The 27,442-nt window shown below is 36.9% G+C and overlaps 1 protein-coding gene across 2 annotated transcripts; it reads left to right on the top strand.

The window, feature by feature from the left end:
• Window positions 1–3,979: 3,979 nt before the first annotated feature.
• LOC104099445 (uncharacterized) lies at window positions 3,980–26,080 on the top strand. 2 transcript variants are annotated; one of them, XM_070175321.1, is made up of 15 exons: window positions 3,980–4,214; window positions 5,940–6,600; window positions 6,684–6,996; window positions 8,488–8,634; window positions 8,795–8,883; window positions 8,994–9,086; window positions 9,993–10,119; window positions 19,041–19,105; window positions 19,187–19,361; window positions 20,238–20,423; window positions 20,503–20,550; window positions 21,808–21,957; window positions 22,089–22,171; window positions 22,958–23,073; window positions 25,655–26,080. In XM_070175321.1, exons 2-15 carry the CDS (start codon window positions 6,008–6,010, stop codon window positions 25,747–25,749), a joined length of 2,280 nt encoding a protein of 759 aa, XP_070031422.1. In that variant the 5' UTR covers window positions 3,980–4,214; window positions 5,940–6,007; the 3' UTR covers window positions 25,750–26,080. The 2 variants fall into 2 exon arrangements, with proteins under 2 accessions (XP_070031422.1, XP_070031423.1); XM_070175322.1 differs by lacking the exon at window positions 3,980–4,214 and adding an exon at window positions 4,989–5,105.
• The last annotated feature ends 1,362 nt before the right edge of the window (window positions 26,081–27,442 follow it).

Here is a 27,442-nt window from a genome sequence, read left to right as displayed (position 1 = left end):
AAATGCTTCAATTGCTTCATGCTTACTATTAAGCAAATAAATATAATAATATCGAGTGCAATCGTCAATAAAAGTAATAAAATACTTTTTCTCACCTCGAGATGGTGTCGACTTCATATCACAAATATCAGTATGAATTAAGTCTAAAGGATTTGAATTCCTTTCAATAGACTTATAAGGATGTTTTACAAACTTAGACTCAACACATATTTGACATTTTGATTTATTACACTTGAATTTGGGCAATACTTCTAAATTAATTAACTTCCGCAAGGTTTTGTAATTGACATGTCCTAAACGAATATGTCATAAATCATTTGACTCCGATAAATAAGAAGAAGCTGAAATTTTATTCATACTGTCAACAACCATTATATTTAGTTTGAAGAGGCCCTATGTGAGGTAGCCCCTTTCAACATACATTTCATTCTTGCTTACAACAACTTTATCAGAAACAAATATACATTTGAATCCATTCTTAACAAGTAAAGAAGTAGAAACTAAATTCTTCCTAATAGTAGGAACATGAAGAATGTTGTTGAGCGTTAACACCTTGCCGGAAGTCATCTTCAGGAATATCTTCCCATAACCTTCAATCTTGGATGTTGCAGTATTTCCCATGGAAAGCTCTTCTTCGAGACCAGCAGTGGAGTAAGTCGCAGATGCTTCCTTGACAGCACAAACATGTGGAGTGGCTCTAGAGTCAATCCACCACTCCTTCGGATTTCCAACTAGGTTGCATTCTGAAAGCATTGCACACAGATCATCAATGTCATCATTCTTCTCCACTATGTTGGCATGTCCCTACTTCTTGTACTTTTTCGGGAAATGACAATCAGGGGCTTTGTGATCGTTTTTTTCACAATTGTAGCAGCTGTCCTTGAATTTCTTTTTGTTCTGCTCCTTTGTCTGTCCAAAAGACCTCTTTCTCTTCTTACTTTTTGGAGCAGTCTCCTCAACGATATTAGCTCCCATGATCGTTGAATTTCCACGAGACTTCTTCTCGACTGTTTTGTTGTCTTCCTCAATCTTGAGACGAATCACAAGATCTTCCAACTTCATTTCTTTGCGCTTGTGATTAAGATAGTTCTTGAAATCTCTCCACGAAGGAGGCAATTTTTCAATCATTGCAGCCACTTGAAATGCTTCATTCATGACCATACCTTCAGCAATAAGGTCATGAAAAATAAGTTGAAGCTCCTGAACTTGGGTTCCAACAGTTTTGCTGTCTATCATTTTACAGTCTAGAAACTTGGCAACCACGAACTTTTTCAAGCATGCATCTTCAGTCTTGTACTTCTTCTCAAGTGCGTTCCATAATTCTTTCGAAGTATTCATCGCACTGTACACATTGTACAAGTCATCCTCTAAAGCGCTTAATATATAGCCTTTGCAAAGAAAATCTGCCTGCTTCCACGCCTAAACAATCATGAATTTTTCATTGTCCGACATGTCCGCAGCAGGCATTGGAGGTTCTTCACTAGTGAATTTCTGCATACCAAGTGTGGTAAGCTAGAAGAACACCCTTTGCTACCATCCTTTGAAGTTGGCTCCGGAAAATTTCTCCGATTTCTCTGCCGGTAGAACAGCAGTCCGGCTTGACGAAGCTATTGTCGTTGCCGCAATAGTCGCAGAAGAATTCCCGTAATCAATTGTCATTTCTCACTGTAAACAACAGAAGAGTTCAATTAATGGCAAAATCAGAACAATAAACAATACTATTATTAACAACAAACAATATGTATAATAAATAAAACCGAAGTTTTTTTATACTGTTTCACAGAAAACGATGAAGTTTTTATGTTCTTCAAATCGTTTTTTGAATTTCAATACTCTAATGAAGTTTTTATATCTTTAAATCAGGATAGTAAAATTCAGAAGGAGTAGAAAACCACACAGGTTTTAATCTCCACAAACAAAATACATAATATAATAAAATAATTTCCTTAAGATTGTTATAAATCTGTATTGCTGTAATAAACAATTAAGCCATTAAACTTTCTGAAATATATAAACAAAACAGAAAGTTAGTAATACTTGTTTAACGAAATAAATTCTGGAAAAATAGTATAGGAATAAATCGAGCCCACTGAATACACAGTGTGTCCTTAAGGAAATTATTCTTCTCAAGTACCTTAGGTGCTGGAATATATCCTCCCAGGATAGAATGATTTAACTCACCAGAGTGTTGGTACCAAAAACGCTGGTGAACAACGAGTCACTCGAAGGTTGTAAAACACACTGGAATTTTTATGCAGAAGAAGAAGAAGAAGATCAGAAAATTTTGTAAGAAAAGATTGTGGGATTCAAAGTATATTTATAGAGTTGCTGGCATTGTTTCTGAAAAGGTTTGCAAACTTTCAGAAAAAGCCATGGCTGTTGGAACAGGTTGTTTGAAATATTGCGGGAAAATAGATTTAAAATAATCCGGGAAAAGAAAACGGTCCTGATTGAAAACGGGTTATTCCGGATTGAATTTTTCGTTAATTATTTAATTAATTAATTAAATAATTGGAAGGAATTTTATCCAAAAAGATTAATCAATCAATCGATCTTTGACCAAATCCAAATCCAAATCCAAAGCCGAGCCGAGCGAGCGACGATGACGACGGCGCGAGGCTTGCCTTCTTCTTAGCTCTTTAAGAGTTAGAAGAAGAACAATTATATATATATATATATATACCCATCAAAAGTCTTTTTTCTTCTAATATGAGATAATGTCCCTTTCCCACTGAAGGAAACTCAAATATTTTATTTTTTTCCTCCATTTCTCATTCACCCTCTTTAAGCTACACAAGCTTAAAATCCAAGAAATGGCGTGGTATAGCCACTTTTTTTAGTATTTTTAATGTTGAACAAAATAACTAATACTTTATAAAAATTTATACAAAAAATTATTTTTATCCTTTCTTCATGAGTGATGTGTAAATATTAAGGACATGGTGTCCTTAATTTCACGAGTGTTGTGTAAATATTAAGGACAAACCATGTCTTAATATTTTACACATCACTCATGAAGTTGAGAACACCATGTCCTTGATATTTTACACATCACTCATGAAGTTAAGGACACCATGTCCTTAATATTTACACAATACTCATAAAGTTAAGGACACTATATCCTTAACATTTATAATGCACACATGAAGTTAAGCACACCATGTCCTTAACATTTATACTGCACATATGAAGTTAAGGACATGATGTCCTAAAATTTAACAACAGAAGGTGCAAATACAAGTTAAGGACATTATGTCCTTAACATTTACATTGCACACATGAAGTTAAGGACACTATGTCCTTAACATTTACGCTGCACATATGAAGTTAATGACATGATGTCCTAAAAGTTAACAATAGAAGTTGCCAATACAAGTTAAGGATATTATGTCATTAACATTTACATTGCACACATGAAGTTAAGGACACCACGTTCTTAACATTTACACTGCACATATGAAGTTAAAGACATGATGTCCTAAAGTTTAAATAGCAGAAGGTGCAAACACATGACACTTTGCCCTTAATATTTATATTACACCCATGAAGTTAAAGACACTATGTCCTTAATATTTATACATCACCCATGGACACCACGTCCTTAACATTTACACTGCACATATGAAGTTAATGACATAATGTCCTAAAACTTAACAGCAGAAGGTGCAAATACATGACACTTTGTCCTTAATATTTACACAACACTCATGAAATTAAGGACACTATGTCTTTAATATTTACACAGCATCCATGTCTAGCACAGAGGTATTTTTGTCCGAACGGGTAAAAATTTATTAAGCACTGGCTAAAGAGTAAATACATTTAAAACAGTGACTAAAAAGTAAAGACATCTCTAATTAGTAGTTATTTGTGCACTTCCCCAAGCCCAATCCATTTCAAGTTAATCCAACACATTCCCAGAACGGTCCATTACATTTAGCCAAGGTTAAAAAGCACGACCCAGTCTCTTTTAGTGGCTATGCACTCTATTCTCGGGAATATACTTGCTCCCTACTCCAGTGCACTATAAATTGATTTGCGCGAAGACTGGACTCTCTCCGAATTCTCTATATAAATTTCTATTACTGAAAGACGTGTTCGATTTGATATACTAAACTACTCCTATTTGCTGAAAAATCATTCACACGTGACTGCGGATTTTGTTTATTTCTTCTAGAACGTTCGAACACGAATTTGTCGATCACCAGTCTCAGGTCAGAGCTAATTCAATTGCTTCATTTTATATTTTCGGTTGATTTATATTTTAATTTCAGCTTTCATTTTTCACAGTTTGTTATCATTTTGGAATGCATACATTGAGCAATTTATTGTATTTACGTAGCTTGAAGCAATGCAAAATGAATTTGATTTTTATGAGGTTTTTGTTTGCTTGTTTGAGCGTATATTTGTGGATGATGAGCTAATAGATACGTTAGGTTTGATTTTGTGGAAAACTGTGTAACGAGCTGGTTGTAGAAACTGAATTTTGAGGATAATGAGGAAGGACTATGATAATGGAATTTGTAGATTGGGACAGAGGCGGATCAGTATATGAACTTAGTATATGAACTTTAAGGTTTCACCTTCCGGATGCTGCCATAAATCTACCCCAACTCATTTGATTTACTGGTTCAAATTTAATTATTTGTACTTATGTAGTGAATAATATACGGAGTTTGAGCCAAATCTCCTGGGTTCAGACGAACCTGTAACTAACAAACACCTGTTATCTGTCTCTGGATTGGGATGTGTACTATAGACATCGTGAAGTTATTTAGACCTGTGGAAGAAGGAAGAGTGTCAATATGCATACATTTATGCATGATGGACAAGTGGCTACGTCAGGTGTGATTTTGTGGAAAATTGTGTAATGAGGTAGTTGTAGATACTTTATTTTGGGGATAATGAGGAAGGATGGTAATGGAAATGTTTTGCTAGTACTATTTTTTGTAGATTGGATGAGTATTATAAGCATTGGGAAGGTCTTTGGAGCTGCGGAAGAAGAACGAGTGGATACCCAAGGGGGTGGCCTAGTGGTCAGTGAAGTGTGAGAAGAACCATGAGGTCTCAGGGTCAAATCTCGGTGGAGACAAAAAATACTGTAGGTAATTTCTTCTCATCTACCCAATCTTGGTAAGCAGAGTTACATAGTACTTGTGGGTGTGGGACTCATAAGAGGTAGCGGGAATATGGTGGAATAGTTGAGGGGTAACGCAAGCTGGCCCGAACACCTATGTCATCAAAAAAGAAAAAAAAAGGAAGGAAGATTGTGGATATGTGATTCAACGAGCAGTAGGGGATTAGGCATTTTAGTTTGCTGCTTGGATTGACTTTCTTTTTGTGGGAGGCAAAGAGTTTATTGCAACAGAATGCACTCATTGTCATTTATCCACATAAAAAATGAATGTAATTGTTCTTTATCATTTGAAGTTAGAGCATTCATGTGTCTGCTCCAGTTTTATTGTTTTGCATTCAGTTATGTAAAGATTTTACAACTGAAAGTTGAAATTGGGAAGAGAAAGTGAAGTTTTGGGGTGAATTGAATGGCCGCATGACTTTGCAATACAGATACATGACAGTTACTAATAACTGTAGCAAATTGGTGTATATTGACACTGACTCCGCATTCAATTCCATTAACTATGAAACCTTTTTTTTGGCTGGAAACAACTTCTTGCAGAAATGCAGGGTAAGGCTGCATACAATAGACCCTTGTGGTCCGGTCCTTCCCCGGACCCACGTATAGCGGGAGCTTAGTGCACTGGGCTGCCCTTTGAGGAGGTGGTTGTAATGAGGAAAGAAGATAATAAAATTGAACTAATTCACTTGCTTTTTAATTAGTTGTTCCAAAAAAAATCTGTTAAGTAAAATGTTAATATAATCCCATATGTTTAGTGAATTATGGTTTTTTTAGTACAATAATCTGTTCTATTAAACAGGCTGGCTTTAGGCGAGGAATTTCTGAAATATGTTACATTAGCTGTATGCAAAGAAGAACTTTTTGCTAATGGCTTCAAGAGCAATATTGAGAAGGAAGAGGAACCTCTTTGATTCTACTGTGAGACCTCATACTTTCATTAGAGGTTTTTTGAGCTATGAGAACTGTGGTTCATCTAAGGCTTCTAATTCTTGGGACTGGTGCTCTACAGTAACTCATCAACCTCAAAATGCAGATAACAAAAAGGAAAGAAATTCAAATCCATTAACCGAAAATGAGTTACTAAAAGTATGGGGAAAACGTGTCCTATCCAACTCATCTGAAATTCCAGCCTTGGGTCTGAGAGTAGGAAGATATGGGCCTCTTTCTCCGTTGGGGACCAGGTGGATAACAGACCAACAACGATATTCGACAGCTGCAGCAGGTCAACCTGATTTCGGTAAAGGAAATGATAAGGATGAAGAACCAACTGTTAGACAGAAGAAAGAAGCTTCACCAGAAGAATGTGATGAAGCAGTTGAAGATTTAACTATGGCCAAAGCCAAAGCAAAAGCAAAACAGCTGCAAGATTCACAGATTGGTATTCAACCTATACTTAGGAAAATTTGGGCTATGCTATTAGGGATTGGTCCTGCTTTGAGAGCTGTTGCTTCAATGAGCAGGTTGAAAATGTATTTTATTCCTATATAACAGATAGATAATGTTCTATACCTATGTATTAAGTCACTTTTTCCACTTATTCCAGGGAAGATTGGGCAAAAAAGATGCGACATTGGAAGGATGAATTTAAGTCAACAATGCAACACTATTGGTTGGGCACCAAACTGCTTTGGGCTGATGTTAGGATATGTTCAAGGCTCTTGTTGAAGACAGCCAATGGGAAGAGTCTTTCCCGGAGGGAAAGGCAACAACTAACACGGACAACAGCTGATATTTTTAGGCTGGTTCCTGTTGCAGTGTTTATTATTGTTCCATTTATGGAGTTCTTGTTGCCAGTATTCCTGGCAGTGTTTCCCAACATGCTGCCATCAACCTTCCAAGATAAGATGAAAGAAGAGGCAAGATTTGTGCCAATTGTTCCAGCGGCTAGTTTCTTTTGTGCTAAAACTTGATTGCTGCTCATTCTCTTTCTCTATCTCTGACGCCAAATTTTGTGACAAATTCCACGTGTTTGCAAAATTATAAGCAAAATAAAATTTCAATCAAGATAGTAAACTATGAAATAATTTTTTCTTTGAAACAGGAAACTAATGATTTGCTTTCTTTCCTATTCCCTTCAGAGAAAAATACCCTCTGTTATGGCCTGACTTTCCCTTTGATTAGTCATCTGAGGACATGATTAGCGTTTCCTTTTAATGATAAGCTCCTTTAGTCACTTAATTTGAAGGATATCTTGGGGGCAATGATACGCTTAAAAAAAAAAAACTTTTACCCAGCTACCCCTTGCTTCCCCCTTTTAAGTAGTGTAGATGCTCCATGATGTCTGAGCTCTTGGTCTCTGTGGCAGCTTAAGGATTGAAAGGCATGGAATACTTTACTTCATGAGTTAGCATGTGCTGTTTGTCAAGATTGCTATCCTTGGCAAATTCAATTATAAGAGTTAATAAGCTTTTTATAATCCAAATCTCCTGGAGGTAAGTTAGTTCTCAAGGTAATATGAGTCCTTGGATATAGTAGTGGAAGAAAAAGCTTTGTGGTAAAACCGTGAGGAGAAAGCATTATATCCTGTTTGGCTCTTCAACATATCAGTGGATTGGGGTAGGGGGCAAAGCTTTTCATTTGGTTATTCTAGCACTTTAATATGGATCCTTCCGTGCTTGATATAGTCAAATCCGCTGCAGGTTGTATTATACATTAGACTGTCATATATGCTCTTTGTTATACCTTTAGGGTCTGATCTCTTTTTCTCCAAGGAAGTGCTTGGAAAAGACTAAATTCTATTTCAATTATGATATTATCTTTCGACTGTTGTAGAGATTGTCTTGACTTCACAAGTCAATTAATTTAAGTTACTGCCCTTCCCCCCTCCCCCCCCCCCCCCCCAAAAAAAAAAAAAAGAAAAAGAAAAAAAGAAGAACATTCAGTTCTATTCACAAGATTTTATAACCTTATGCAAATATCCTAAGTTTATCCTCCTAGTGGAAGCACCAGCAATACACATTGGTGGGCCTGGTAATTGTTGCCCTGTTGTATTATTCGCCTCGCAAGGAAGAATATGAGCATTTCCTTGAAAGCTGAGGAACATCCACTACGATGCCATGATTGCAACTTCTATTTAGTTAGCTTCTGTTTGATAGGCTTGCATATACTTATGTCTGCTCATGGAAGTGTGTAACAGGGACGACCCAGTTAATAGGTGGTTGGACAATATTTGGTTGAAGTTGAAAAAAAATGTGCCACGTTGAAGTTAAAAAATGAGTATTGGAAGTTGTTTAGTGTCTACTAACAATTGGTGTCTCTGGTTGGTCAGATGTGATTTTGTAGGCTTTTTATTTCCATTAAACTCTGAGTATGCACATCCTTATAGTGTTTCAATTGCTCAAATTCAGGAGGCTCTGAAAAGGAAGCTGAATGCTAGGATTGAATATGCGAAGTTTCTACAAGAAACAGTCAAAGAGATGGCAAAGGAAGTTAAAAACTCCCGAAGCGGAGAACTGAAGAATACAGCAGAGGATCTTGATGAATTTATGAATAAGGTAAATATTTATTTGTCACTTCTTTTTTTGGGTTTCCTTTCTTTTGTATTTTCTGCATTTGCCAAATCTTGAATTATTAAGCCAAGGCTTTTATTTGCTCTGCTCCCCCCCCCCCCCCTCCTATCTAACTACTGTAGATGTTTATATGACAATTGATTAGGTCAGAAGGGGTGCTAGTGTATCTAATGAAGAAATTTTAGGATTTGCCAAGCTGTTTAATGATGAGCTCACTTTGGATAATATCAGCAGGTTTCTGCCTAATTACACTTTCTTGGTCTAATTCTGACTAAATGAAAATTTCTTGCATATATTGCTGATGGTTAAAATATTGAAGTGCAATTGATATTCGTCAAATGCAGACCGAGGTTGGTGAATATGTGCAAATATATGGGTATCAACCCCTTTGGAACTGATGCATATTTGCGATTCATGCTTCGAAAGAGGCTTCAAAAGTAAGTCTCGTTATTTTTCATTTTGAGTTAACTTGTGTCTAATAGTTTATATATCCTTTTCTCTCCAATTATGCTCTTTTTTCCTTCTTCAACAAATATTTAGTCCGCTGATCTCTATTATCCTTTTTAATTTTGAATAAGTCGACCCTAAATAGTTCATCTATGTTTTCTTCCTAAAATTGTTCTTTAGAATTAACTGGTTTTCACTATTATGGTTCTTCATTTTGAGTTGACTTGTGTCTAATAGTTTATATATCCTTTTCTATCCAAATTATGTTTTTTTTCCTTCCACAAATATTTAATCAGTTGAGCTCTATTTTCCTTCCAAATTTTGAATAACTCGAGCCTAAATGGTTAATTTCTCTTTTCCTCCTTCGGTTGTGCCTTTTTTCTCTTTAAAATAAACTGGTCTTCATTATTATGATTAGTTTGTTTAAGAACTGATTTTCATTCCTATGGTCATATCACATAAGGTAGCTTTTGATATGTTTAAAAGTTCTGTTCAGAGATTATAGCCCCTATCATTTCCAGCTACAACAACCTCGTGCCAAACTAGATAATCAGGTGGTCCTGTTTGTTTGACTTTTTCTTGGGGAATTGCTGGGTTGGTTGGTAACAGGGAATCAGTAAAAAAGGTATAACGACTGACAGAAGTCTAGAAAATGGAGGCCATAGTGAGAACAGTCGGGACAAATCTATTGAGAGCATGCAAGACCTGTGATGTGCAGGCAATTTGTATCCTCTCACAATAAAAGCCTATCTTTCTGTTTCTTTGTTCGTGGTAGATTTCCTCTAGATCTTGGTGGTTACATCTTCATTTTGGAGATGAGTGAATGCTTTTGTGATGCATGTGTTGTAGAAGCAAATTTTTTCCTTCATTTAGCAAAACTTTGCTGCTTTTGGCAGGATCAAGAATGATGACAAGATGATTAAAGCAGAGGGCGTAGAGTCCCTTTCGGAGGATGAGCTCCGTCAAGCCTGTCGAGAACGAGGTTTACTTGGATTACTTTCAGTAGAAGAAATGCGGCAGCAGGTATGCTTTGATCGTTTGTTAGTCTTGTTTAAATTGTTGACTCGAGCAAATTAACTATTTTTGTCTCAAAATTTGTTGTCTTTACGCCTTATCTTGTTCTCAATGGTTTACACTTTATTTCTGCATCTTTTGGTTCTATATTTTTGTTAGTCTGGTGTATCCTGCAGAAACTTCTGGATATAGTCATAGTAGTTAGATTTTGTAGTCAATATAGTCATTTGAAACAACTTAATGGGAAACCCGATATGCTCTCTATCGCTTTTGGAGTCCTCTTTGGCTTTGGAAATTTTCAGTTGAAAAGTATTTATCCAGAGAATTGTGCGTTATTTTGAGTGGTCTATACGACTCTATCCCTAATTTTCTTTTTGATATAGGTAAATACTTTATTGAAATGTTGGGCAAGTAAAACCTCATTACAAGATGTATACAAAAAGTAAAGAAACCTATGTCAAAACCTGGTTCTCAACAAAGATCCTCTTGTCATCAATACTGACTAGAGTACGACATGTGCTCCAGAACTTCACAGAAAAACAAAATGTTTCACCCAATTCTTCTTCTGCTCTTGAGCTTCCACCTAGTAGGCACTAGACACAATAGCATGTCTTTAGCTGTCCTAGCATCATTCACTGAATTCCAAATATGTTCCACTCTGAACTCCATATCCTCTGTGCAGTTTGACAGTGACACAACGAATGGTTGACCTCCTCCTCCACTGTCTGATACGCATGAAACACCAACTGATACATATTATCTTTCTTTTAGTCTAGTTCTCTGCTGTAAGAATGGATCCCATGCAGCTATCAAAGCAAAGGGCACTTTTCTTGGTCCTTTTGACCATATTGTCCAGTGGGGGAAATCTTTCTTCTCTCTTAAGACTCCATCTTTGTGCCCTTCCCAAATCCACTTGTTTCTTTCTCTATTTGAAGACGATACTTTTGCTTATATAGTAGTCCAAGCAATTCAGCTCCTTCATCTCCCAATCTTGTAGATCGTTCTGATATTCATGCCCTATAGGATCCCGTCTCCCTGCTCTTTGTGTATCTAGCCAATTGCTGCTATTTGCTGGCTGGATATGCAGTACTTAGTATTCCGCTGAATCTTTTACCAGCCTTAGTTTTGCAGCTAGCTTTGGTTACAATGTTCTCCTTCCTTCCAGCTGCCTGTAATAGCGACTGGATTTTGCATCAATAGGTTCACATAATTTATGTTATGGGATCTAAGTTTTTTTAGAAATGTTAACCAGGTTGGTATTTCTGCTACAGTTCTTTTTTATTGTGAAAATATGTCCCTTGTGCCTAACTCAAGACCATATAAGGAGACACAACCTATTCCCTCAACCAATGCGGGATGTTAAAGTGGGTTAAAGTCCCGCACTGGTTGAGGGAATGTGTCATGGCCTCCTTATATGGTCTTGGGCGATCCTCACATCTTGAGCTAGCTTTTGGGATTGTGTTAAGCCCAAGGTCCATTTTCTTATTATGGTATAGAGCCAGGCTCATCCCAATTCTTTGTTTATATGATGTTGGACCCCATATTATATTGTTCACGCTCCAGTTGTTGGGTCTGGACGTGTGGGGGCGTAAGAGTGGGTTAGAGTCCCAAATTGGTTGAGGGAAGTTTAGGGCAATTCTCCCCTCGTGAGCTAGCTTTTGGGATTGAGTTAGACTCAAAGATTTACTTTGATAAAGTCAGTGTTGTAAATAACGCTCGCCTCAACGCTAATAGCGTGAGGCGATGCTATGCGAGCCTCCAGCGCTATTTGCCTCTGTTGCGTGGCGATTTCAAAAAGGCGAGCGCCTCTGCCTGTGTAGCGAGAGGCGTCCTGTAGCGTCGTTTTTTGAAAAAAAAGAAAAGAAAAAGGCGGCAGACCAGCGATTAAAAGAAAAAATTTAGGGCTTCATCGATTTCTTCTTCTTTCTCCTTCAAGTCCCAGTCACATCAGCGATTCTTTTTTCTTCTTCAAGCTTCTTTATCAGGTATGCTTCTCTTCATCTCTTTTCTTCTTTCTTCTCCTTCTTCTTCTTCTTCTTCGAGTTTCTGCCCTTTTATTTCTTTCTTCTTCTTTCTTCTTTCTCCTCTCTTTCTTTATTCCTTTTTCTTCTTCTTCTCTTCTTTTTCTTTCTTTCTTTCTTTCATTCTTCCTTCCTTCCTTCCTTCCTTTTTTTTTTTTTTTTTTGGCTCTGTTTTTCAATTCCTTCACAGGCAGAGGCAGCGAGCTTTTTCAAACCTGAGTTTTTAATTGATATATTTATTAATATATTATTGCTATATATATATATATATGCAAATTTAATATTTTATTTTTTTTTATATAAATTGTCGCTTCACATCAAAAAGGCGAGCGCTTCACTTCTCGCCTCTCGCCTCAGTGAAGCGGGCCCTTATCGCTATTTGTCGTCTCACGCTATTCAAAACACTGGATAAAGTAATAATTTTTATTGATGTTTGGGCAAAAAAGAACCTTTATACTAGAAATATACCAAAAAGTAGAAGACCTACAAAAATGTATGGTTTTCTACTAACATCACTCAATCTTTTTTTTTTGATTAAGTAAGTAATCATCATTAATAAAAGGCATCCAGAAGATGCAGAATACAAGGCAGCCAAAAAATTAGCTCCAGAACTATGTCTATGTTAGAATTAAGGAGGTAACAGAATCTAAAAAATTATCAACATTGTTTACGGGAGAATGAAAATGCCAGCGAAACAATCTAACTAAGCATCTGGCGTTAAGAGTGTAAGGTGGAGTTGAGATCCCATCAAAGCATCTGCTATTCCTTTCAGTCCAAACACTGCAAAAGATTACGGCTGGGATCATCCTCCAGATCCTTTTGATGGTTTTATCAACTCTCCAAAAATGCCAACTAATAAATGCTTCCTTAATGTTCTGAGGCATAGCCCAATGTAAACCTAATAGAAAGGAAGAAGTTCCAGAGATCAGCTGTGAGAGGGCAGTGTAGAAATAGGTGGCGGACATCCTCTTAACTTTGGTGGCACAAATAACATCTGTTCACTAAGGTTATACCTGTTTTGTTGAGGTTGTCTTGTGTTAAGCATGCTCTATTAAGTGCTATCCAAGAAAAGCATTAGACTTTCAGAGGTAGTCTAATCTTCCACACATGCTTCCATGGTCAATCCTCCAAGATGCCATTTTGAGAGCACAGAGGATAGTAACCAGCTTTGACTGTGTACCTCCCTTCTTTAGAGGTTCCCTACATGATTCTGTGAGGTAGATGTGGACTAAAGTTCTAGTCTTCCAAGGCTGCAAGGAGAGTGAGTAGGTAATTGATTTCCCAATCTTGAAGATCCCTTATGAATGTGGGGTTCCAGCTGTTGTTTTCTCTGTATTGGGCAATAAAAGCATCCTTGTTACATGCAAGTTGATATAACCCTGGGTAGGATTCCTGTAGGGTTGTGCTGCCAATCCATTTGTCTTTCCAGAATTTGATATGTTGACCATTGCCAACTCTGAAGGATGTGTTCTGGAAAAATTCGTTCTTGTGACTGCTGATGTGTTTCCAAACTCCAACCCCATGTGGCCTTGATCACCAAATTTAGCATCTATAATTGTCTTCCAATAACCTGCCTCTTGTTGCCCATACCTCCAAAGCCATTTCATTAACATGCTTTTGCTGGTATTCTTCAAATTCTTGATACCCAAAAACCCGCTTGGATTTTTGGCTGAGTGACTTTGGACCATTTCACCAGTGAGAACTTTTGAGTTGTGCTGTTTCCATCCCATAGAAATCTTCTTCTCAATTTATCCATCTGCTTCAGAATTGAGCTTGACATGGGGTATAATGGTATACAGTACGTTGGAATACTATCAAGAACACTGTTGATCAGTGTGAGTCTGCCGCCCAATGAAAGATATTGCATTTGCCATGTTGCTAACCTCTTTTCCATTTTCTCAATGATGCCACCCAAAATACCTACTGACTTAAATTTAGCTCCTAGGGGCAGCCCTAGATAGGTGGTAGGTAGAGAGCCTATTTTGCAACATAGTAAGTCTGCCAACTCCTCTAGATTAGGGACTTCATTGACAGGATAAATGATGTTCTTCAGCATGTTAATGTGCAAACCAGAAAGAGACTCAAAAATCAGTAGAGTGAGGTTTAGATATGACACTTGAGAACTCTCAGCTCCACAGAATATTAGAGTGTCATCAGCATACAACAAATGGGAGATAGTGATTGCATTGTCAGGGTTCCTTCCTACTTGGAATCCTTGTATCCATTGCATTACTTTGGCTTTCTCCAGCATTTGAGTGAGTCCTTCCATTGCTAGTATAAAGAGGAAACTCCCCTGCCTTAGGCCTTTTTCGAGGGAGAAGAAACCTACAGGACTTCTGTTAACCAGCACCGAGTATTTAACTGTGGATATGTTGTAAAAAATCCATCTTAGCCACCTGTCTCCAAATCCCATCTCCTTCAGAATGTTGATGAGGAATGACCAATTTAATTGGTCAAAAGCCTTTTCAATATCCAACTTGCACAATATCCCAGCTTCTCCACTTTTGAGTTTTCAATCCAAAACTTCATTGGTGTTACTCTATCTTTCAAGAAAGCACTTTGTTGACCTGAAACAAGTTTGCCAATCATCTTTAGTCTTTCAGCCATAATTTTAGCAGTTATCTTGTACAATCTGCCTATTAGACTAATAGGTCTGAAATCCCTTTACTCTATTGCTCCTTTCTTCTTAGGTATAAGTGTAATGAATGTGGCATTGCAAGATTTTACCATATGACTGTGCTGATGATAGTAAATAAGAGTATTCAAAATATCTGCCTTGATGACATCCCAACACTTTTGAAAGAAAGCCATAGTATACCCGTCAGGACCTGATGCTTTATCAGGGGCACATGCTTTCAGAGCTGCCAGAACCTCTAATTCATCAAATGGTGCTTCTAAACCTTCACTCTCCTTAGTGGTTAAAGAAGACAACCCTCCAAAGTTAGTTGTACGTCTCCAAGGTTCCAACACATGGTATAGTTTCTGATAATAATCCAAAATTTCTTCATTGATGCGTATCTTGTCTTCAATTATGGCTTCACCCACTTTGAGTTTGTCAATATGATTGTTTCTTCTCTTAGAGTTTGCCATTCTTTGAAAATGCTTGGTGCTCTTGTTTCCCTCCTTCAGTCATAAACACCTAGATTTTTGTCTCCATGATGTTTCCTTTGCAATTGCAATCTATTGGAGTTCTAGTCGCAGGTTGAAAGCTTTTAATTTCCCTCTGTTCTGCTATTTGCTCCAGCATTCCCAGTTCTTCAAGAGCTCTGTCTCTTTTAGTTTCGATCTTGCCATAAATCTCCCTGTTCCATTTTGTAATGTCCTGCTTGAGGCTCCTTAATTTCTGAGATAGTATGAAGTCAGGAGAGCCTCTAATTGTGTAGGACTGCCACCAACCTTTTACTAAGTCCAAGAAACCTTCAGTTTGAAGCCACATATTCTCAAATTTGAAATAAGATGGTGAGTTTTCCAGTCTCCACTACCCAGCATGATTGGTTTATGGTCAAAAATAACTCTAGGCATTACAGTCTGCTTTACAACTTTGAAGGTGTCACTCCATTCAGTAGAAATCAGGAATCTGTCAATTCTTGAAGCCTGAAGGTGATCCTCCCCTCTTGACCAAGTGTATTCTGCTCCTTGTAATGATATATCAATCAGGCTTAAGTCTAGAATTGTGTCAGAGAAGCCCTTCATTGCTTTGGACCTCCTTGTGCAGTTAAGTCTTTCACTTTCAAACCTACATACGTTGAAAACACCACCAATTACCCATTGATCAGACCAAAGCCCTCTGATTGATGCTAGTTCATACCACATTTTAGTTCTTTCTGGGTTTGTGTGAGGTCCATAGACTCCTGTGAACACCCAGTTGAAGCCTTTTGCTAAGCTCTCGAATCTGCAAGATAATGTGAATGTTCCAGATTGGGAATCAACATAGTGTCAGAATCTCCTGTCCCACATAATCAGAATCCCCCCTTTGGTGTCACATGCAGGAAGATCAATCCATGACACTCATCTGCTTCCCTATATTTCCCATATCAATGAAGTGCTCCAGTTTTCAATTTTAGTCTCCTGTAAACAGAGAATGTCCAGCCCCCACTTGTTAATGAGAGATTTTAGCGTACTTCTCTTATTCCTTTTGTTTAAACCCTGTACATTCCAACTTAAATTTTTTTATCTTCATCTAGAGTGAGTTTTTTGAGACCTGCCCCTAACCTTCTTGCCACTACCCTCCTGTAAACCCCACTCCAATTTTTTGAGTTGTTCCCCTTTTGGACTTTCCTTTCCTAGACTCCATCTCAGTTTGTGCATGTTGCTGCAATTGAGTTCTTCTTCTCTCTTCCATTCTTAAAATAATGCATATAATTTCATGTTCAAAGCCTGCAGCATTAACCCCAAAAGCTTTACAAGCTTTTAACATTGCCATCTTTGTCCACCTTGATGCCTCATATACCGTTGGTGTGTCCACCACTTGCATGCAAAGATCTCCTCTCTCATGCCAAGGCAAAGGGAGAAAGTCATTGAGTGACTGCGAAGAGAATTCTGATTCTGGCTCACTAACCTTTGGTGAATTTGCAGATAATAATTGTGGCAGTAGAGGAGGAGGATTAAAATGAATCAAAGGCTCAGCTTCATCATCGGCATCGAATTGAGTGTGTGAAGTTTCCCCTGTGGTGTTGGTTGCCATGAGTTTGGAGGCTTGAATTTCGAGAGAGAGGGGATCGTAGTCGGAAGATGCCTGTGAAGGAGACGGCTTAAAAATGCATGGGTCATTAATTGGCCCGACTGCTCTCCAAAGCAGATTTGATTTGGGCCTTTTGTGGTTTACCCTGTGCTTTGGGCCTGTTGAATAATAGCCAGAATTGATGCGTATATTTAAATTCCCTTTGTTTGACCTACCTTTAGTAGTAGCTTTGACGGGTCAGTTTCCCCCATTTAGAATGACCTGGTTTTTTGAAATAAAATTTCTCTCCTTCGCGTGATCCCCTATTGATAGACGGATGGATGCGAACTCATAGAGAGGCACATTGTTCGAGGTTTCCACCAACTGCTTCGCTGCTGTATTTGGTACGAGGTTATGACCAATGGGTCTTGGAGGTGCCCGGTCCTCCTGCAGAATCTGGATATCAAAGCCTAAGTCCCCCACTTTGAGGTTCAAGTTCGCCGGAATATTCCCATCTGAGTTCTTGATGCAAATTCTGGCCCAGAAGAAGTGAGCTATGTTTTTGGTGTCTTCATTTGCATCGATGTAACCTCCACACTTGTCACATACAAATTTGAAGTCTCCGGTGACCAAGCGTGCAGAGGTATCCCAAAAGCTTTAATCCATCGATTCTCCGACTTGCGGCTCGTACCTTCTGTGCCGATGATCGGCGACCACCGCATTAGCGACAGATGTCTGCCTTTCCAAAACCAGTCCCCAGCTTTGATTCTTATCGCCTCTTGTCTAGAAGGGGATTCAAATAAGAAGCGATTGTGATCTATTGGGGTAACTCTGATCCCTGCTGTGATTTTCCATCTTGTAGTGAACCATTTTTGAATGGTTTCTGTATTAGGACTGTGATGGAAGGGGTCATTGAAAACCCCAACTAAGCTCCTAGAAAGTGGGTGTGTATAAGCCATTGTCACTGTGTTAGAGCTTGAACTCAATGGGGCATCCGGCCAACTTCCTATTCTTGCTGCTTCGTGATATGATCTTAACATTGGAGCTGGAGGTCTGATTGGGAATATTTTTTTTGTTTTCTCCCGGAAGCGCAGAATCTTCTCTGCTATTGCGTCCCAACCCTTGTTGTAATCAATCTTTGGAATGATCACCGCCTTCTTTCACCCCCCTTGCCATACCTCAATTCTTACAAATCTGCCATGAATGTTGTAGTTTTGATAGACCCTGTAAATATATTGTTGTTGTGTTCTCCCCCATCTTCTGTGTAGATCACCCGCTCCATTTGCTAGTAAACCGCCTGCCTCTCTCAGTGAAAGAGAACCACCGAGAAAGATCATCCCCAATATTAATGACTTCGAAATATTTGTCCCCTGAAATAAAGAAAGCTTTTGCCCCCATAATAGAAATAATTCCGTCGGAGAAAAGTATTCACCGGAGAAAAAATCAGAGTGAATAATGAGAGGGCACATTTCCCAAGTCAGAGAGAAAAAAAGTCATTTTAACATTTTCAGGTAATCAATGTTTCGTAAAGGACTAACATCACTCAATCTTCTATACATAAAGGAACGTCATGGGCGCACCAAAAGAAAGAGGAATAAGAGAATACTCCTCAATTGTACAAAATTCGTCTCTACACCCTCCAAAGCTCTCTTATTTCTCTCTCAGACGACTGCCGTAAATGTTAGTGGAGCAACTTTCCACGCCCCGTGTCTTCTCTTTCTTCTACCATAATTCCAGCTGAACATTAACTCTTTGCACAATGCCTGGCATCACCCAAAGTATTCCAAACCATCTCAGGAGCAGCCTCGAAGCTACTGGACAGTGTAAGAAAATGTGTTAAGTACATCAAAAATATGGGACACCTGATGGTGTTCGTTATATGCAAGGATCAGTTGCCTTCGAATGGAGTATATGACGGAACAAATAATCTGAGCCGAGAAGAATAATATGTGGGCTTGCTTCTGTTTCACTCTTTTGTATTTTCTAGAAGGAATATTTACAGCAGTCTAAATATCATTAACATGCAACTAGATGTGAAGTAGTTGAAAAAAATGAAAACAATGGCAAAGACTGGCTGGTATTTATTGTAATGTGTTTACACATCAGTTGAAGCACAACGCACTGCACTTACTACTTCTCATTCTCCGGTGCAACAAACTCAAATCCTGCTTGTGTATTTCAATATATTGGCTTCAGTATGAAAGTGCAAAAGACTTATCTTTGATTCTTGGATGCTAATATCTTTGCAGTTGCGAGATTGGCTGGACTTATCGCTCAACCATTCAGTACCATCTTCTTTGTTAATCCTTTCTAGGTAATTCCATTCCCTGTTTTCAGGATCTTGTGATTTAGACTATCAACTGAGCATGTTACCATGTTATTTTATTCTCGTCAGAGCCTTCACAGTATCAGGCAAAGTAAAACCAGAGGAAGCTGTTCAAGCTACACTTTCATCACTGCCAGATGAAGTGGTGGACACTGTTCAAGTTACATCAATGCCATCTGAAGATTCTCTTGCTGAAAGGAAGAGAAAGCTTGAGTTCTTAGAAATGGAAGAAGAGCTCATCAAGGTAAAATCTTGTTTTTGAATTTTACGGGACATGAAACCTCATTATAAATTTAAACTATTGGGAAGAATTCATATTGTTCAAGTTTAGAATACTGTTGTTTCCAGAATTTATTAGCAAGATTTGAAAGACAAATTTTCAGTTTTTATTACTTTACTCCAAACTGAGTGTCCTTGGTTAGTGAGTTAGAGAAAATGTACATTTTTCTGATAAGACAGTTCTATAGTGCTACACGCCACAAAAAAATTACATAGGATTTTCCTAATAAATATTCTCAGTTTAACCTTTTCATTTCCGTTTTGTTAAGAGAGAAGTTAAGCAGTTGGCTCAATGTTTGACATCACTGTTATTTACAATTATGTTATTGGAAACTTAAGATAGACTTGCGACCGAGAGGATAATACAAAATCCTCTTTTTCACTTGCCTTATACACTTGCTAATCCTCCTTGGCCCAATTCATGTCCAATTCTTTCTTCAAGCATATTTTTTGCTTTTTTGGGTGCAAAATTTTAAATGTACATATTACAGTGTCAGCTTTCAAATGTTATAATTATGTGATGTTGATTGAAGATAACTGTTGACCATTTTAAAACTTACCTCTGATTTCGTAGCGTTTGTAGTATAAGTATCTTTGTGGAATGAAAGAACTATGTACATTTGAGGAATAGCCTCTCATTCCTAGTCTCTTTATGGCACACCCATGGAGTTACAGTGCGTATAGAAGATTGCATGGCGTTCATAGAGAATCATATTATGCTGTAATTCTCTACCTTTCAGTATACTGCTTGTATACGTGTGATTTTCCCGTTATTAATGAAATTATTTACCTTATCAAAAATTACTGTGTAGACTACTAATTCTAAAGTCATTGCTTTTAGGAAGAGGAAGAGGAAGAAGAAGAAGAGCAGGCTAAGATGAAAGAAAAGCAGAAGGATGTAGCTTTGGAAGAGATGACTCTTGCAACAGCTAAAGAAGCAGAAGAACTAAAGAAAACCAAAACTTTGGATCAACAAGAGCAGCTTTGTGAGCTTAGTCGTGCATTGGCTGTTTTAGCATCGGCTTCGGTAAGTATTAGTATGGAGTTTTTCTTTGGTAAATTGGATCTTTGCTAATCATGTCCTGCTTTGTTGCTTATTCTTTCAGTCTGTAAGCCTGGAGCGTCATGAGTTTTTGAGACTTGTCAAGAAAGAGGTAATATATCATTGCTTGAGCTATTACCGTTTTGAAATATTGTAACATGCCTGATAAGGAATTTAAGCAAAAGCGAACTGTCTTTCTAGATTTCATGCTAGTTCTAGTTAATTCAGTTCTTTGTTTTCTGTTTGTTGTTTTGTTTAAAGAAACTAAACTGGAGAACCTGCTTTTTGAAGTCAGATTATTTTGTTTATCATTATTTAAATAATATGAATGACCTTCCATTACTTCTCTTTCCGGTTTGAAGGGGTTGCATTGTCTATTAGTTCAAGATTGCTAAAAATTGAACTTTGTATCAATTTCCTTTTGAGAACTTGCATTGTCTATTAGTTCAAGATTGCTAAAAATTGAACTTTGTATCAATTTCCTTTTGAGAACTTTAATCGCAATTAGCTTATTTGTGGCTGTGGTTGTAATGGGAGTCGTATGAGTTTCTCCTGATTTCCAATAGCTTAGTGATTCTGATGAAATTTCTGGAATGTTCATCAATGTGACTTGAATTGTCCCTCGGATATCTGATACCACCATAGTTTGTTATCTATGCTTGTTTCAATAGCTCGTACCTGTTATATGTTTTCCATTAACGATCTTAAGATTATACTGGGCATTTTCTAAAGAGCTCTGGTAATAACACCTTTTAGTCATCGGCATTATGTGAGGCTTAATTAGTAGTACCTTTTAAAGTATTATGCAGCGATATCTGGAGATGGTGCACTCTAAAATTATTGCGTTTTGTTATTTTGATCTTCCAGCATCAGCCATGTTATTTTATGTCTTTATTGGTTTTCCTTCTTTCAATTACTCATTGCACCTTGTTTATGGGTAGCTATCTTTTCTAGGCTTCTAACTGGGGCATGTTCAATCATCAATGTGATAGATTACAAACCTTAAAAGAGCACACTAGGCAGGTTTTGGACAGTAGAATCTAATTGGATATGTGCTCGGGTACCCAACCTGCTTGCTTTGCTGTTCTTTTAGGTCTACTGCAGTATTTAATAAAATTTCTATTATATAAAGACAAATGTGGTACTACCGTAAGGAGGAAGGAGGATGGAGGATGGTTGGGAAACTTTAGAACTTTCAGATGTGACACTTATTCCTTGACTGCTTTCAGTCACCTTGTCCTCTTGCAATCATATTCCTAGTTGTTTTTGTGACTATAAATTCTTTTGACAGCATAGTGCATATGTATGCTAATACAATGGAAACACTACAAATTCAACGTTGAAGCTATTTTTGTTTTGATAATTGCAGATAGAGTTGTACAATAGCATGGTGGATAAAGGGGGCCCTGAAGGTGAAGAAGAAGCCCGAAAGGCATATAAAGCTGCTAGGGAGGAAGACACTGACCACAATAAAGAACGGACTGTGGACGATAAAGTTTCATCAGCACTTATTAACAGGGTAAAGCTGATTATCCTAGGAATATTTAGCTAGGGCTTTAAAATTGCACCAATTCTTGATTTCTTTTTTGCATTGTAGTTGCAAGATTATTCATGAAAACTCACATACCTCCTGTAATTACCACTCAACAGGTTGATGTAATGCTCCAAAAACTTGAAAAGGAAATTGATGATGTAGATGCCAAGATTGGTAATCGTTGGCGGTTACTGGATAGGTATGTATATAGAAGCTAGTTATATGGACTACAAATTGCGCTAGAGGTACTATCTAGAAATTTAAAAAGAGGCAGCAGTTCTACTTTATCAAAAAAAGAAGAGAAAAAAGAGAAGGAAAAAAAGAAGAGAGAGAGTTCTACCTTATCAAAAAAGAAAAGAGGCAGTTCTAAACAATCTGAACAGTTTCTATTTTTCACCGAGTTTAATGAACTACTACTGCCACTGCTCAACGTAAAAGAGATAATTACAAGTTTGAAAGTGAATATTGAGGTTTTATATCCCAATATATACATGTTCTGTCAGCTTGTTCATTTGAAGTAATTTCAGCATTATCACCTGTGAGCTATCAATTTACTGTTTTCATGTACATGTTTTGTATCATGAGGAAAGCTTAGGGTTGGAGGAGTTCTCATTAGCCACTGATAGTGGTTCTGGTAGATAATGTAGTGTATGGAGTGTCTTTCGTTTCAGAAAATCCTAGCATCGGATGCAAATGTCAGATGAGTTAATTTGGTGTATGTCAATGCACCTGTGCGTCCTGTATCTTTGGTTAATGTAGAAATTGGTATCCTTCTCCTTTGTGATCGGGCTAAAACTAAAATCTTTGTATTTCGTAATAGGATTACTTGTTTCTCTAGCTGAACTATCAACCATATAAAAAAGAAAAAGTTTCCTCCATGGAGAAATCTTGTTTATTGTTTCTCCTATATTACTTTCTGCTGCTTTTAGTTTCTACTTGGAAGTTAATTGGCGAATGAAGGTAACTCTTTTGCGTCCTGTGGCAGGGATTATGATGGGAAAGTCACTCCAGAGGAGGTGGCATCTGCTGCTGCATACCTCAAGGATACATTGGCTAAGGAGGGCATTCAGGAGCTCATAGCCAACCTTTCCAAGGACAGAGGTTAGACATGAATAGTTCTTTGATAATTTTTGTTTCCATCTGTCATTAACGTTTTTTTTTTTCCAACTTTACAACTGTACCTCCCAATGTCTGATGTATTTTTGTGGACCTAGGGGGAATAAAAAAGATAACCTAGCGTAAGAAATTCAGTAAAATTTGGATTGACATTTTGACGTTGGTGATTGCTTGCTGCTTGATGAAACAAAAGAGATATCTTGTTGCTGTACTTATCAAAGAAAAAAATAGTAATAATAATAATAAGGAAAAAAACAAAAGAGATAACTTGTTGCAGTGAGTGTAGTTTAATAGGGTTTCCAGAGTATTTTTTTTAGATGCAACTATATTTGAGATTGAGAATGCATTTAAGGACGATGATAAAATGGCAGGCAACTATTATAGGTTACAGTGGAAAAGTAAGAATGATGTTTATACTTTATAATCTGACGTCAAATTATTGTCCCCCTTTTGTCCAAGAAGGATGGTATGGCTTGCTCAGTTTGTCAAACTAGTTAATTTTTGGGTTGGCTGTGGCATTGGTCATTCATACTGCGGAAGGGAAAATTTTGTGTAAAAACTATACAGAAGTGCATAATCATGTAGTTCAAAATCAAATTTTATTTAGAGGACAAGTTTTTTGACTCTTCAAAATAGTAACTGCATCCCATAAAATGGGATAGAAGGAGTATTAACTAGTGTCGATTTATCCCCCACCCAAAAAAAAAAAAACCAATGTTGTCACATTATAGAGCCCATCAATAGCAGTTAGTAAATTCAACTCTAGATTCTCTTCTCTATTCATCAGTAGTTAGTAATGGTTAACTGGGATCTCTGACTATTATAAAACCTCTATGATAATGATTTGCGGTGGAACAATCCATATTGTGTAACCTGCCCAATGTTCGAGCTTGGATGGGTTGGGTTATTTATAAAATAGTTGATGGATCATACTGGGTTGAACCCAAAAAGGACCATGGAAATTTTGGGTAATCGATTCAAACAATGTAACCTGACGGGTTAAAATCCAAGTCATACCCGGCGTAATTTTTTGGATTATGTACATAATTTTATTAATGTAGGAGAAACTCCGTATACAAGCTGTATGCCAAAGTTATATAACTTTACCCTTTTACTTCTTTCTCTTTTGCTTCCTTTCTCCAAAACTAAGTTGAATTTGCTTCTCTTTTTGGCTCCCGCCAAAGGCAAATCCTCTACAGGATTGGCAACTCAAAAACGAAATATTTTTCTCTGGTCCTATGATCCACTGAAGAGTCACTTGTAAAAGGCTGGTGTGCTTATTCTTTTGTTATTAAAAAAATATTTCTCGCAGATAAGTTATATACAATACTTTTCATTAGTAATCTGCTTTTACTGTTATATAGTGCTTGTTTTTTCTTCAAGTCTACATATTTTTTTTAGCAAACACTAAACAGTCCAATCTTTCAGCTTTTCTCTTAATCCCTCCCATATTAATTTGATATGGAAAGAGTCGATGGTAGAATCTTTTATTATGAAAAATCAAATATTCGCAAGTATTTTCATCACAAAGAGATTGATGTAACACTAGTAATTTATAGTCTATTTCTTTTTATATGCTTCAACTTGTTGTCTATACATGTTTGGAAATATATGTTTAAAAAACTGAACGTTTGAAAATTTATTTCAACAAGATAAACATTATTATTGTACAGATCACAAATAAAACGGGCACATCAATTGGAAATAGATTGGAGAATGATTCACTCAATCAGTTAACTAAATCATTTCAAACATTTCACAAAATCATTGCTAGCTTTCACATTCTCTTTTCAAAAAGAAAAACAAAAAAGGAGGGGAAGTTGGGTCATGTTGAGAAAGTTCTGCTTCAACCCATTATTAAGCCATCTTGACTCAACCCATATAAACCCAAATAACCGTTGGCTTGGTAGGTTTATGACCCGTTTTGACCAACCCAAGTTTAAGTCAACCCGCACATTTGATTCCTCCAATCAAAGATATTGAACAATAAATGGTCATGAATTAAAGCCGCAAGAGAAGGAGGTTCCAGGAGTCGGGATGTTCTATCAATTTTAAAGGTAGAAGTTGACTTTAAATAGCAGTTCAATTGAAGGAAGGGTATTCTCCACTTAGTCTCAAACTTTAAGTTTAGTTTCTTGGCTTGGATGGAGTAACACGATTTTTTTTTGTTCTGTGACTTCCAATTATACATGACCAAGCTTCAACTATATCTGGAGATTTAAAGTTAATTTGACTTGCCTATTATAGTGGTAATAGTAGAACAAATTTAAGTGATTGATTGTTGAATGAGATCTGGTAAGCATCACGCCAAGGCTTGGTTTGAATTTTATAGTGAAATGTTTAAAAATGTTGCTGTGTTATTTTAGAAATGTCAAATGTTTCAGAATAGAAGATGTTGCACATAAATTGGGACAGAGAGCGCTATATTATTTGTCTATGATCGATATCCTTAATAATCATAAATTGGGACAGAGAGCGCTATATTATTTGTCTATGATCGATATCCTTAATAATATCATTTTTTCCCTCTTTTGTATTAACTATTAGTTGGTATATATTGTAACAGAAGGGAAAATCCTCGTCCAAGATCTGGTGAAGTTAGCCAGTGAAATAGAAGATGCTGAAGAGGAAACAACCGAAGAGGAAAAGGCTCAAAAGTAAGACCAATACAACAGTAATTTTGATCCATTTTAGTGCTATTCATTTAGTCTCCAACCTTTCACTTTATACTAATGTGGGTGCTTGTAGTTGAATTTGGGTGATTGATAATGCAGTTCAGATCCAATTCACAAAAACTAAAATGTGTATGGATATGACTGTGTCAACACTTAAATATCTCCCTCTTACACCCCCCCCCCCAAAGCTGTTCTAGCTTTTGTGTGTCTACGGTGGAAAATATAGCGGTATGATTTATTAGCGGAGTACTTTGAAAATTGGGGGTTTTCCCCTTGAGTTTAACTCTAAGGTGGCAATCATGCGATGAGTTTGATTATGGTTCGTTTGTTTTTCTAAGGAACTTATCTCATAGATATCGAATATGGTAACCGAAAAAAATTCTCAATTTTGAAAATCATACACTTCACTTTGCCAAGAAATGGCGTGGTATAGCCACTTTTTTAAGTGGTATTTACTTTTTAGCTAGTATTTTTAATGTTGAGCAAAAATAGCCACTACTCTATTAAAATTGATACGAAAAGTCATTTTTACCCTTTCTTCATGAGTGGTGCGTAAATATTAAGGACATGGTGTCCTTAATTTCATAAGTGTTGTGTAAATATTAATGACAAACTATGTCTTTAATATTTACACATCACTCATGAAGTTAAGGACATCATGTCCTTAATATTTACACATCACTCATGAAGTTAAGGACACCATGTCCTTAATATTTACACAATACTCATAAAGTTAAGGACACTATTTCCTTAATATTTACAATGTACACATGAAGTTAAGGACACCATGTCTTTAACATTAATACTGCACATATGAAGTTAAGGACATGATGTCCTAAAGTTTAACAATAGAAGGTGCAAATACAAGTTAAGGATATTATGTCCTTAACATTTACATTGCACACATGAAGTTAAGGACACCATGTCCTTAACATTTACACTGCACATATGAAGTTAAGGACATGATGTCCTAAAGTTTAACAATAGAAATTGCAAATACAAGTTAAGGACACTATGTCCTTAACGTTTACATTGCATACATGAAGTTAAGGACATCATGTTCTTAACATTTACACTGCACATATGAAGTTAAGGATACCATGTTCTTAACATTTACACTGCACATATGAAGTTAAGGACATGATGTCCTAAAGTTTAACAGCAGAAGTTGCAAATACATGACACTTTGTCCTTAATATTTACACAACACTCATGAAATTAAGGACACCATATCCTTAATATTTACACAGCAACCATGTCTAGCACATGGGTATTTTTGTTCGGACGGGTAAAAATATATTTAGTACTGGCTAGAGAGTAAATATATTTAAAATAGTGGCTAAAAAATAAAGACAATCTCTAATTAGTGTCTATCTGTGCACTTCCCCGAGCCTGTGACGTTATTGATCTTACAATTGTCATCCACGATCTTGCTGGACATTTCAGTTATAACAAGTCGCTGGCTCAGATCTCTATGACAAAATCTGGTTTTGATTTTTCTTATGAGATAAGGAGATTTGTTTGTACATTAGTTAACCAACTTGTTTTCCTCGTAAAAAATATTTTTTCTTTCAATTGAAATGTCTATCTTTTTAATCCATACCACAAACGTAAAATTTACTCTCCTCTAAGTGAAAAACTTTACGAATAGTTATTATACTACAAGTACGTGTATTATA

Source organism: Nicotiana tomentosiformis, chromosome 5 (assembly GCF_000390325.3).
Source record: "Nicotiana tomentosiformis chromosome 5, ASM39032v3, whole genome shotgun sequence".
NCBI lineage: Eukaryota > Viridiplantae > Streptophyta > Magnoliopsida > Solanales > Solanaceae > Nicotiana > Nicotiana tomentosiformis.
This window is presented reverse-complemented; position numbering and strand designations above follow the sequence as displayed.